The 14627-nt window shown below is 36.5% G+C and overlaps 1 protein-coding gene across 1 annotated transcript in view; it reads left to right on the forward strand.

The window, feature by feature from the left end:
• The window catches only part of LOC121410012 (D-aspartate oxidase-like), a 28367-nt gene extending 16635 nt beyond the window's left edge, over positions 1-11732 (forward strand). Inside the window, exons 8-10 of the mRNA XM_041601825.1 lie at positions 990-1104; positions 8266-8367; positions 10453-11732. Coding sequence (XP_041457759.1) covers positions 990-1104; positions 8266-8367; positions 10453-10575 — 340 coding nt within the window. The 3' untranslated portion in view covers positions 10576-11732. The remainder of the gene's footprint in view (positions 1-989; positions 1105-8265; positions 8368-10452) is intronic.
• Positions 11733-14627: the final 2895 nt, after the last annotated feature.

Below are 14627 nucleotides of genomic sequence, written 5' to 3' on the forward strand. Positions count from 1 at the left end.
AAATGATACCAACAATATAAATGTGATACGGCAGCGCTTACTATCGTTTCCAACTTGGTAAAATCCGGGGTAAAATGGGCAATATTGGCTGTTTTGGTCTGCCAACATCTCATTTTGAATGGCTAAACTATATACAACATACTATCAACCTTCGTTGGAACTATTACTGCACAAATATCCTGATATTTTATTTGATTACAACACCGCTTTTATTACAAAACATTATTTCTTTATCGGACTAACGAAACTTCGGATTAATGAACCTTATTTCGTTTTCGGACTAACGAACCTTATTGCGTTTTCGGACTAAAAAACCTTTACTTTGGAATATAACGAACCATATTTAGTTTTCGGATTCTCAAACATTCAGAATAACGAATGTTACCGTAAGAATTTATGGTCACTGAGACGTTTGATAGGGATAGTGAGCTTTAAAAAAATGGACAGTGCTCACTCAAGTGTAACATTCTGTCATAACTTTTACTTTCATTGGAGAGATGATACCCAAACCCAAGAATATATGTGAAAAAAATACCCACATGTTGTATATTTTTAAACTCACAGGGCTTTTTCAAAGTGTAAACTTTTTTTTAATACGCACTGTATAGTTTGACCCAGAGATGAAGATGAAGCAACCATTAAAAGAATATTTCACTTTTGGAATGAAAATAGTGAACCTATAATAATCAGAGTCACTAAAAATTTAAAACTGTAACTTACAAACTCGTATTAATTGGTTATCCTCCAATGATTTATTCATTGAACGCTTTAATAGTCTATTTTGTGGCTCAGTTATCAGTTATACAGCCGGGGTAAGATACCAAGAAGAACAGTATTATAAAGATTATAGGCGCTATATTATCATGCACGCATTACATGGCCTATAACCCTCAATTCAAAATTTATGATTCAACTGAAGATCCTAATTCTATTCACTGACAAAATGAGATGATCAGCTGAGAATCTGATCACATCCCTTTTCATTTCAGTTGTAATGAGGTTATCCTCGGAGGAACTCAGTATGATGCTCCTGGAACTGATGTTAGTCCGGAAGATAAAGACGCCATTTTAACTAATACAGCCTCCTTCGTTCCAAGTCTAAAGGTATACAATCCATCATCCATTACTAATTAAACGAATCATTTTTGCTTGTATGAGCTACTCTTTCCCCTCTGCTCGCTATCCACTCTTTATTTCAGCATCATATCCCATATATAGTATCACTGAAGGGATTAATACCCCCGCCCTTCGCCGTTACCATGGCAACAGTTTTCAACATATGAACAAAATACGTTTTACCCATCTTTACCCCCGGAACTATGTAGAATTGGTTAAAAACTGATGAAGTATTTCGAACTGCAAGGTTTTTGCCTATTTTTTTTTATACATATAATGTATTGTTATCATGGCAACACGATTTCCGACACAAAATATTTGGCTAGCACATCTTTACCTCAAAACCAACGAGTGAGCCAAATTTCATGAGAATTTGTTGAATATTGATGATGTAATTAGCACTGCTAGTTTTATTTAACCAAATTTATGCCTTATGTCGATGCTATGGCAACATGATTGCTGACACACACAAAAAATATTGTACATCAGTACCATGTGTGTGCCAAATTTCATAAGAATTTTGTTAAAAACTGAGGAAGTAATTTTAACAGCAAGATTATTATCTTTTTGCCAAACTACAGGGGTCACGGAGTGGTTTTAAAAGGGGGTGGGGAATGACCATGCAAAAAAAATCATAATTAGATGGTAATTTTTACCGTTTACGTTTTACATGGTGTTTGAAGAAAAAAGTGCACAGTCCCCCCCCCCCTCCGTTTCCGCGGTCCCTGAAATATACTGTTACCATGGCAACGCAAATTTCCTACACATGCGAAAAATGTGTCTTGCACATCTTTACTCCAACACCAATATGTGACCCAAGTTTCATGAGAATTGGTTAAAAACTGAGGAAGTACTTTGATGCGCAAAATTTGGAACGGACCGCGACCGTATATGCTGAATGCAATATACATCAACCCCATGTAGAAACCCATTTATCTTAATACCTCATTCCCACTGTCGCACGATCCGTTACGATTGCACGCAAAAACTCTGGTGTTGATTTAACACCAGTCCGGAATCTATATATGTCCACACTAGAGAAGTGTTAAACAACACCAGTTTCGTTTTGGTCTAACACCAGATAGGCGATTATATAACACCAAGTAGTATTACAACAGCATCGGTTTGATTCCAAACTGGTGTTGCTTCAATACTTCTCTGGTGTGGATATATAAATTCTGGGCTGGTGTTAAATCAACACCGGAGTTTTTGCTGTGTGATCTTTCGTAGCTGATTGCCACGACTGAACTCAAGTTCCGACATGATCAGTACGATTACTCCAATCGTGATGCGAATCATGACAGTGGGATCATGCAACTATGGAAGCTTAAAAGTGCCACCGAGATGTTGAGATAATTATCTCGGTAAGTCGACATTTTGATAGCAAAAGATAAGATGACGAGATCCTGGATCTCATCATGTCGACATCTTTGAGAAGAGATGATGAGATGACAAGATCCTGGATCTCATCATGTCAACATCTTTTAGAAGAGATGATGAGATGACAAGATCCCGGATCTCATCATGTCAACATCTTTTAGAAGAGATGTTGAGATGACAAGATCCCGGATCTCATCATGTTGACATCTTTTAGAAGAGATGATGAGATGACAAGATCCTGGATCTCATCATGTTGACATCTTTTGGAAGAGATGATGAGATGACAAGATCCCGGATCTCATCATGTTGACATCTTGTAGAAGAGATGATGAGATGACAAGATCCTGGATCTCATCATGTTGACATCTTGTAGAAGAGATGATGAGATGACAAGATCCTGGATCTCATCATGTCAACATCTTTTAGAAGAGATGATGAGATGACAAGATCCCGGATCTCATCATGTCAACATCTTTAGAAGAGATGTTGAGATGACAAGATCCCGGATCTCATCATGTTGACATCTTGTAGAAGAGATGATGAGATGACAAGATCCCGGATCTCATCATGTCAACATCTTGTAGAAGAGATGATGAGATGACAAGATCCCGGATCTCATCATGTTGACATCTTGTAGAAGAGATGATGAGATGACAAGATCCTGGATCTCATCATGTTGACATCTTGTAGAAGAGATGATGAGATGACAAGATCCCGGATCTCATCATGTTGACATCTTGTAGAAGAGATGATGAGATGACAAGATCCTGGATCTCATCATGACGACATCTTTTAGAAGAGATGATGAGATGACAAGATCCCGGATCTCGTCATGTCGACATCTTTTAGATGAGATGATCTGACAAGATGCTTGCACCTGCACGCATTAACACCGACAGAAAGTTGGTTGATATTCGATTTTCGATATTCAAACTGTGAAGTTGGGTCGATATTCAAACGCGTGTGAATTTGGTTAATTTTCGATATTCAAAATTAGGGGCTTTCAAAGCTAAATAGGGGAGTTTAACAGGTGCAGCACATCTCGGGCAACCATAAATACACTGGCTTGCCCTAGTACGAGGACATTTAGGGGACAAGGTCAGTGAAGAAAAGGGCATGAGATTTTTAATTTTTTTTTTCGAGGGACCCCTAGGGATATCCCGACGGCTTAGCCAGGGTAACCACGTATCTTGACTTGTAGAACTCGGGCAACCAGATAAACACTAGCTTGACCCGGCGCATGCACATTTAGGGGGCTCAAATTAACAAAATTAAAGGGAATAAAGGGCTATTTAGAGCATCTTTTTTAATTAAAAAAAGTATATTTTTCAAGGGGCCCCCAGAGATATCCAACGGCCTAGCCGGGGCAAACAGGCATCCTAACTTGTTGAACGTGACCCGTGCAACCAGATAAACACTAGCTTGATCAGGTGCATGCGCATTTTGAGGGCTAAAATTAACTAAAATAAAGGAATATTGGGCTATATCAAGCATTTTTTATATTAATAAAGTTATTTTTTTAAGTGGCCCCCCAAGATATCCAAACGGCCTATAGCCGGGACAACCAGGTATCCTAACTTGTAGATCTTGACCCGGGCAACCAGATTTGCACTAGCTTCATCTGACGCATGCAAATTTTGGGGGCTCAAATTAACAAAATTAAAGGAATATAGGGCTATTTCAAGCATGGGGAACCACGGTCCTGACTTTTTCCCCATCCCTTGGTACCGCCAATGGGTACAGTAAAAAAACAAGGAAAGATAGAAAAAAAGAGAAAGAAGCGAAAGGGGGGGAATAGGAAAGAAGGGGGGGGGGGGAAGGGAAAGAAATGAAAGGGAGAACGGATGGGTTGATCGTATCATTGTATGAACAGGATATTTTATAATCATGCCCCGAGCATAAGGGCGAAGCTCAATGCGTGATAAGGACAAAAAAGAGAGGACACACCATGGCGCACGCAGCAAAAATTTGCTTCATAATAAATCTCAGGCGAGCGAAGTGAGCGAGACAAAAAAATCACCTTTAACTTTGAGATTGATTTTGACATGGTATGCAGAAAATGACATCATATTTTTTTTTTGGAGGGGGGAGTGCTATGCGGATCGGGTCCGGGGCAATGATGGCACCAAGTTTTTAACCTAGGAGGAGGAAAAACAAACATTTTGGGGCCGGGGGTGGTGACACATAATTTTTTAAAAATCGAGTGAGGAGCTCGAAAATGTAGTCCCTATACTGAATTGAAAAGGGACCTGTTAAGGATTAGCTGTTTGCATTGATCGGGTCATAAAGATGACATCTCACCAAATAAATAATGCAAGCGCGAAGCGCGAGCTGAAAATTTTTGATATCCGGGATGATACCTGGACGTTCTAAGCACTTTTTGTAATACTAATCATGAACTGAATGGCTATCTAATTAGCTGAAAATATTTCATTTATGAAAATTATGAATACGCAGGATATGTATCTCGCTAAAACGAATAATGAAAACTCTAATAACATATGATTTTTAAGCCCCATGTGAACAGATAATTTACTTATCTCAATCATTAATAACTGCGAGCGTGTAGCGCGAGCAACATTTTGAATGGAGGAACAAAAAACATTTTTGGAGAATTATGACGTTTACAACACACTTTTTTCTTCAAATTTCGGGGGGGGGGACTCACTGGGGCCTCCCCATTCGGTGGCGCCACTGGTCTGGGGCGGAGCCCCCGGAACCTCGTGATATTTTTAAATATTGCAGATGGCCAGTTTTAAAATGATTTTGAAATTAAATTCTAATTATGTGATAGTCGCTTTGGAAATTTAGTCGATCAATCAATCAAGAGCTTTGAAATTAGTCACGCGATATTGTCTAGAAGAGACATTTTCGTTCATGAAAGTTTTATTGGAGGGGTATTACTCCTTGCTGGTTAATTGAATTGAAAGATACATATGCAAAAGAAAATGTCTCATGACAATCATTCAAAGATTAAAGGAGCTTTATACTCATATTTTATATTTTGACAATACGTTTTCTATCGATATACGTCGACATCTTTTCTCCAAGATATGACGATCTACAACAAAAGGTTAAATATATTCATTCGACCCAACCAATTCTCATTTTTTTTAATTTTGTAAACTGATTACAATGAAGAGTATGTGTAATGATTAGACTGATTCTAAAAACAAAGAATGGGCAACCACTAAACACATTTTGTGCAAATAAACGAAAAATACATGTGTCACTCAGCTTTCGGAATATTTTATTGGCGGAGGAATGAGGACTGAGTATAATAGATTAAGATCTGCTCATGAGATGCTTTACCGAGTTGCCCCCTAAATGTGCATGCACCGGGTCAAGCTAGTCAAGCTAGTGTTCCTATCTGGTTGCCCGAGTCGAATTCTACAAGTTAGGATACGTGGCTACCATGGCTAGGCCGTCGGGATATCCCTGGGGCCGGCCTCTTGAAAAAATACTTTTTTAGTTAAAAAATGCTCTAAATAGCCCTTTATTCCCTTTAATTTTGTTAATTTGAGCCCCCTAAATGTGCATGCACCGGGTCAAGGTAGTGTTTATCTGGTTGCCCGAGTCGAGTTCTACAAGTTCAGATACGTGGTTACTCTGGCTAAGCCGTCGGGATATCTCTAGGGGTCCCTCGAAAAAAAAATCAAAAATTAAAAATTTCATGCCCTTTTATTCCCTGACCTTGTCCCCTAAATGTCCTCGTAATAGGGCAAGCCAGTGTATTTATGGTTGCCCGAGATGTGCTGCACCTGTTAAACCCCCTATTTAGCTTTGAAAGCCCCTAATTTTGAATATCGAAAATTAACCAAATTCACAAGCGTTTGAATATCGACCCAACTTCACAGTTTGAATATCGAAAATCGAATATCAACCAAATTCCTGTCGGTGTTAATGCGTGCAGGTGCAAGCATCTTGTCAGATTATCTCATCTAAAAGATGTCGACATGACGAGATCCGGGATCTTGTCATCTCATCATCTCTTCTAAAAGATGTCGTCATGACGAGAGCCCCTAATTTTGAATATCGAAAATTAACCAAATTCACAAGCGTTTGAATATCGACCCAAGTTTGAATATCGAAAATCGAATATCAACCAAATTCCTGTCGGTGTTAATGCGTGCAGGTGCAAGCATCTTGTCAGATTATCTCTTCTAAAAGATGTCGTCATGACGAGATCCGGGATCTTGTCATCTCATCATCTCTTCTAAAAGATGTCAACATGATGAGATCCAGGATCTTGTCATCTCATCATCTCTTCTACAAGATGTCAACATGATGAGATCCGGGATCTTGTCATCTCATCATCTATTCTACAAGATGTCAACATGATGAGATCCGGGATCTTGTCATCTCATCATCTCTTCTAAAAGATGTCAACATGATGAGATCCAGGATCTTGTCATCTCATCATCTCTTCTAAAAGATGTCAACATGATGAGATCCAGGATCTTGTCATCTCATCATCTCTTCTACAAGATGTCAACATGATGAGATCCGGGATCTTGTCATCTCATCATCTCTTCCAAAAGATGTCAACATGATGAGATCCAGGATCTTGTCATCTCATCATCTCTTCTAAAAGATGTCAACATGATGAGATCCGGGATCTTGTCATCTCAACATCTCTTCTAAAAGATGTTGACATGATGAGATCCGGGATCTTGTCATCTCATCATCTCTTCTACAAGATGTCAACATGATGAGATCCGGGATCTTGTCATCTCATCATCTCTTCTAAAAGATGTCAACATGATGAGATCCGGGATCTTGTCATCTCAACATCTCTTCTAAAAGATGTTGACATGATGAGATCCGGGATCTTGTCATCTCATCATCTCTTCTACAAGATGTCAACATGATGAGATCCGGGATCTTGTCATCTCATCATCTCTTCTAAAAGATGTCGACATGATGAGATCCAGGATCTCGTCATCTTATCTTTTGCTATCAAGATGTCGACTTCCCGAGATAATTATCTCAACATCTCGGTGGCACTTTTAAGCTTCCATATGCAACTCCTAAGAATGTTCTGTAATCTGATTGGTGGTCCAAATCAGATCACATGTTATTCAGCGAATTGCACTATTGCATCCAAAATGCTCTATCCTGCACTCTGACGTCAGAGTGCAAGATAGTGCGAAGTCTGGAATTATCTAGAATTTAGATCAAAATATTTATTCGGGGCAAACATGGGGGGGGTATAAAACAGACAATGCACGCATTCTTGTGCATAGAGGACCTAAATAATGAAATCTGTGCTCGACTTGCTAAATGGATATACCGCACTCAGTCCTGCGGACCTCGATGCAGTACATGTAGTCGGACATGATTTGGCTCCATTTCATAAAAAGTTACATGATATAGACAACTTTTGCTAGAATGTCAACTACCATGAAACAATGAAATTCTGTTTCCTGATTGGCTCTTCCAATGAGAGTTGACATCTTTAGCAAGATTTTCTCTCATGAAATGGTGTTCAGGAGACGTTCGAGAGACGACGGTCTTTGAAACTATATAGCAAGCTTTGGAATACTAGTACTGTACTCAACTACCCACATACAATAGTGTAGAATGTACAGCTGTAGATTCAAACCATTTTGTAGTACAACAGCACCAAGATACATACCTTTATATTCTTGTTTTTAATACGAATTGAATTGAAATTCACATGCTTATAGACTTGTGGTACACTGATCTACAATAATAAAAGTTACCATGGCTTCGTATTACTTCTTTTGAAATATTTTTTTTTCAAAGAGAGCAAAATTCAAGAGAGATTGGGTAGGAGTACGTCCAAACAGATCAACTGGATTGAGGTTAGAGAAAGAAACCATCACAAGTGGATCGAAAGAGTTACAAGTACGTAGATAACTTATTATTTTTAGGCCCTTTCACATAACACCCCTTCTGATAATGAAGTAAACGTAGGCTATATTCGGTCTAGTTTGACTTTGTAATTCGGCCTTCCATCTGCCTGTAAACGTATATAGTATATAGATTTAAGATAATAGAGCAATTAGCTATTTCAATTTTGATTTACAATTTTTTGGCCAAATACAGAGAAAAATCAGTAGAGGGCAGTATACAGTGCGTGTCACAAAAAACGAAACCGAGATTTATCGACGATTTATCATAACTTGATAATACATTAGACAAACTTCGATAATTTCTCATTCACGCATGACTGAGCAAAAACAATTTGAAGACAGGATAACAAAGAATCACCCAGGGGCGGATCCAGCTTTCGCCAATAGGGGGGGGGGGGGGCGAAAAATATTTTGATCAACATTTTTCTCGATTTGCCGCTACAATCTGGCTTTTTTGGGGGTTGGTTTTTCAGGGGGTAGTCCTAACTACAGACTGAAGTTTTAAGTATATGTTAGTTTTTATTGCTATAAACAATATAAGGTATCTCATGTGTTCTTAATATATAATGCGAGCGCGAAGCGCGAGCTAAAAATCTTTGATATTTTATGTCCTTAGAACTGAAGATTCAGTGCATTTTTTATAATCATGAACAAAGATAAGTATCCGACTAAACAATGCGAGCGCGAAGCGCGAGCCGAAATTTTATCATATAGTAACGTGAAAAGTGACTCAATTAGGACTGTTTTTAGTGATTAATGAAGAGGATACAAGTATCACCAATTAAATAATGAGAGTGCGAAGCGCGAGTTCAAAATTTCTGATATTCCGACCTGAAAAAAATGAACAGTCTAAGCGCGTTTTTATTTAAATAATCAAGCTGTGTGTCTCAAACAATTAAATGCGAGCACGAAGCATGAGCTTATTTTTTTGATATACTGACATGATAAAGGAGCATTTTGACAAATTTTGGTAAGAATTTCCAAAGAGCATAGGTTTCTCACAAATCAAACAATGCGAGCGCGCAGCGCGAGCTGAACATTTGATACACATTAACAACTGTATCTGGGTTTCATAAAGAAAACCATTTTCTTTAAAAGTTAAATATCTGCTCTTTAATTTGATATCTGAATTACAGAAAATGGTCAAGAAAAAACAAAGTTCTGGTTATTTGAAATAAGGCTTGGATTTCAATAATTTCGTAAAATGAAAAAGTTTTTCAGGCTAGCGTCCAGACTCACTCGACCCTCCGTTTTGTTGACGATCAGCCTATTCAGCCATGCAGTTAGTCTCGTTAACCGTGCGATAACTTCTGTGGGAAACCGGTGAAAACACTCCAAGTTTAATGAAATTATGGAAATACAAGCATTGTTTCGAGGGAACAGATCTTTTTTACTTGACCATTTTCGGTGATTAAGGTATCAAATAAAAGAGCAGATATTGAAGTTTTCAGGCATGTGATTTTCTTTTTGAAATTCAGATACCCCCAAATGAATTTTTAGTATCCTTTCTTCAAATTGTTTTTGCTCACTCATGCGTGAATGCGGAATAATCTAAGTAATTTCAGATAAAATAAGAGATTCTAAGCTTTACATTGGTAGGTCATTTGTCTATTGTATTTATGATTAAGTTATTTTTTTCGATAAATCTCGGTTTCGTTTTTTGTGGGACACACTGTATAACGGGTCCTTGAGGTGATAAGAGAGACAAACTCCTCTGTATACATCGAGATTTTGGATGAATAATCTATGTTTTCTGTTCATCATATATGAACATAATGTATACAAGTACTTAGTGGTTGCACAGTAGGTAAGCTGATAGAATACAATTCCCTCGGTTCTATTTTGATTTTATATTATAGATGTTTGCTGATACACCATGTAGATAAGTTAGTCCAAACAAGGACGGCTTGTCTCATAATGGTAAAAGCTCTGAAAAGAATTATTGATTTTAAATGACTCAAAAACAATACAATGCTTTGACTTGTCAAAATAATGTGACTTGATGTAATACGTTTGTTTTAAGTTGGAGCATTATTTTGTAATTAATATATTATTTGGTTTTCATCTCTTTTATCAGGTCATCCATAATTATGGTCATAGTGGTCAAGGAATCACTCTTCATTGGGGCTGTGCACTGGAAGCTGCTAAGATGACTGAGGAGGCCCTTAAGAAATCACAGACAATAAAATCCAAACTATAACTATTAAGTTCTTGATAAAAATATACAAGCAAGCAGATATAGCTCTATACAATTTTTGTCAGTATTATTGCAACAGTATTTCTTGATTGATCTGTATACGTGGTGCTGATAATGTACTTATTTGCTAGTTATTAATCCTTACTGGCCTAATTGTGGTCCAGTGATGATGGTTGTCTTACCATTTGAATGAGTTTGCTATTTCGATTGACCATTTTTGAAAGGGAAAGTTACAACTTTAAACCATGCTATGGTCACACAGGATTTGCTTACAATTAACCGGGCTTAATTACCATGGTATTTTATTTATTTAAGATTAATAATCAAATGAACACCTTTGATGGAAGATATAAAAATGTGCAATTAAAAAGTAGGATTCAAAACTGTCTGGGGCAAAAACCTTTGCCGCGCTTGGTAGGACCATGCTGTAAATCACACTAATTATTCATCATTATCATGTCAAGGGGGTGGAGTTTGGTCACTCTTATCATCAAATGCATAAAAGGACACTGGTTATAATTCGAAATATAATTTGTATATTCTATTTACTTTCCTATCACAAAACCATGTTTCTATTTTCATCATGACAACTCAGGAAGCTATCTGCACGGAACCACAAATTAAGATGCTGAAGATTATCCTAATTTCTTACAGTAACATAATGTGTACTATGTAATGGTTGTCCTTCACAAGAAAATCTATCTGTGTGATGGACGATGGCTCGTATCGTTGAAATATATTTTCTTCATATGGTGTTCACTATACTTGAACAAAATATGTAAACATACATGGAAGGAAGTCAATTTGAATTTGAACTTATACAAAATGCGCTCGCGATATTTTTAGTTTGATATACTGAAAGTTTTACCTATTTCCCAATTATTCCCGTCCCCTTATTTCCATGGTCCTGGGAAGCGGGGATGCTCTGGGTAAAGCACCCCCAAAATGCATCTGGGGTGCTACGTGTATTGTTCTCCATTATAGGCAGCACCCCCAAGTATTCTGAAAGATGTGTAAGAATTAAAACATGTAACCAAAATGACCTTCAGTTTGTAGTAAAACTTTTTTTTGCTTGTTAATTTCTCGGGACCAAATGGATCTTAATTTGTAGTGAAGACCTTTTTTTTTCTTTTTTCCTTTTTTTTAGCTTTTCACATTTACTTCAGCATCCTATACAGTAAAAAAAAAAAATTCCAGGGGTCCGTTTCATAAAGCTGTTCGTGAATTAAGAGCGACTTTAAGAACGACTGGTGATCCTTTCTTACGCGCTAAACCATCGCCTATGAATATACCATTTACCTAAAGAAAGGATCACCAGTCGTTCTTAAAGTCGCTCTTAACTTACAAACAGCTTTATGAAACACCCACCAGGGGCGGTATTCTGAAAACGTTCTTATCTTAATTTTGTTCTTATCTACGTCACTTTCTTAAATTGGTATTCTGAAAACGTTCTTATCTTTTTCTTATCTTTTGTTCTTATCTTTGTTCTTATCTTGCTCTCCACCCAAAACATGCTGAGCGCGTAAATTTACAACTCGCGCATATAATACCAAAGCGCGCTAAAAGATAAGAACAGAATGTAGATAAGTGGTATTCTGAAAACGTTCTTATCTTTTTTCTTTCTTATCTTTCACGATATTTAAGATAATATTTAAGATAGCTAGAGGGTTATCACATCTCATGATGTCCGCGTTTTTTCTTGCTCAAAATCGATGGCCTCTAGTAGTAACAAGTACCCACAAGTATTCCTCCCACCATTTATTTCATTCACCCTTTATTTAGCCCGTCTCTTTTTTCTATCCCTTCTTTCTTTTCCATTTTTTATTCCTTTCTATCTGTCTGTCTTTCTTCCTTTCTATCTGTCTGTCTTTTGTCCTTTCTATCTGTCTGTCTTTCTTCCTTTCTATCTGGCTGTCTTTCTTCCTTTCTATCTGTCTGTCTTTCTTCCTTTCTATCTGTCTTTCTCCCTTTCTGTTTTTCTTCTTTTCTATCTGTTTGTCTTTCTTCCTATCTGTCTGTCTTTCTTTCCTTCTATCTGTCTGTCTTTTCTTTCATTCTTCATTTATATCTTTACTTTTGTTCTGTTTGAATCTTTTAATTTCTTTTTTTTTCTTTTGCTTTGTTTCATTTATACTTCGTCTTTCTTCCTTTTTTATTTCCCCTTTTCGTTTTATCCCTTTCTTTTTTTTTCTTTACTGAGTCTTTTTTCTGCTTTCCCCCCGTTTCTCTTCCTTTTCTTTCTTTCTTCCTTCACTTGTTTGTAATCTTTATTTTTCTTCCTTATTTTTCTTCCATTCTTTCGTTTTCATACATGCTTTTCCTTTTTTAATCATTCATTTCATTTTCCCCCTTTTTCTTCCTTCCCTTTAATAATTCTTAATTTTTCTAACTTTTTTATTTCTGCTTTCTGACACTTTTGTGTCTTTTTTACTTTTTTTTTCTTTATTTTGCTCATTCTTTTTTCGTTCGTTCTTTATTTACTCTTTTTCTTTACTTTCTTTCTTCTCTCTGTCTTTCTTCTATTAACTTTTTCTTTATTCTTTCCATTGATTTTTTTCGTTTTTTTATCCCAACTTTTTATTTTCCCTTTCGTTTTCTTTTTCTGTCTTTCTTTTTTTCTTTCTTTCCTTATTTCTTTTTTCTATGAATTTACCTTTCTTTCTTTATTTTTTTGTAGTCTTCATATTTGCGTCAAATTTCCTTTCATTTTTTTCTCTCATCTTTATTTCTTTGTTTAATTTTCTTTTTTTTCTCTCTTCCTTCACTTTTTGCATTTTTATTCCCTTTTTTCTCTTTCTTTTTATTTCTTTCTAACTTTCTTTCATTCGTTTTTTTTAAAGACTTTTTTTCTATTTCGGTTCCTTGTTAATTTATTTTATCTTATATTAGTTTGACCTTTTTCTATTTTTGTGTGTATTCCTTTCAGTTAATTTCTTTTTTTTCTTCATTTTTGTTCCTTCACTTTATCATGGATAATTGTTCTATTTTTTTCTTCCTTTTCCTTCTTTTATTCATTCTATTTTCTTTCTTTTTTTGAATTCTTTTTGCTTGCTTTCTTTCGTTTACTCTTTATTTTTTCATTATTTTCTACTTTGTCCCTTTCATCTTTTTTTCTGCTTCATTCTGACCCTTTTCTGTCTTCTTTCTTTCATACCTACTTACTTTCTTTCTTCATATTTTGTTCTTTATTCGTACCTGCTTTATTTACTTTTCTTACTTTTTTTTTTGCACGTGGACGTCTCGAAATAATAAAATCAGTCATTGCGTATAAAATGCCTATTTTGCGCAATGCGCCAGAAACGGTGAACGCGCAGCGCCCATGATATTCTCTTCACATAAGGAACGCTTCTATTGGTTAAACTGCCAATATAAAGCGCATTTTGATTGGTAAAATCTTAAAAATGGGCGTGTTGGAGATAAGAAGGGGGCAGTCCTTACAGAGATAAGAACGCGTTAAGAAGATTTTCAGAATACCGATTTGCAATGATTTTAGCGTCTTCTTATCTCAGTGAGATAAGATAAAAGATAAGAACAAAGATAAGAACGTTTTCAGAATACCACCCCAGGGCCCTGCTTATATAATTCATTTTTCTTCCTCCACTGATCTTTATTCTCCTTTTTTCTCATCTCCTACTTTTTCGTATACTTTTATTTTCCTTCTTGTGCCGCACAGGGGGGGGGGGAGCTGCGACCGCCCCCTCCGATCCCTCTTTTCGTTTCTTCGGGAATCCAATGTTCTCATTAGCACGGACTAATTTAACTACGGTATGGTTAATCTAATTTTTATAATGGCTTATTTAGAATCAGAGCAATTTACTCTACATTGTATATTATCACGATATAAACGCTTGAAAAGATAGGGATGAATCTTGATTATATTGATTGACAGAGCCATTGTCTCTGTTCTTCTTAGAGGTCAAATGATATTTTGTTACCTTTCTATGTTCTGTTTTGATTTTGTATATTTTGAATGAACAAAAGTATATTAAATTCATTCATTCATGATTTTACTGCACCCAAAATGGCATCACAATTCTTGATAATGAGTATGTGTT

This window comes from Lytechinus variegatus, chromosome 3, assembly GCF_018143015.1.
Source record: "Lytechinus variegatus isolate NC3 chromosome 3, Lvar_3.0, whole genome shotgun sequence".
Classification (NCBI taxonomy): Eukaryota; Metazoa; Echinodermata; class Echinoidea; order Temnopleuroida; family Toxopneustidae; genus Lytechinus; species Lytechinus variegatus.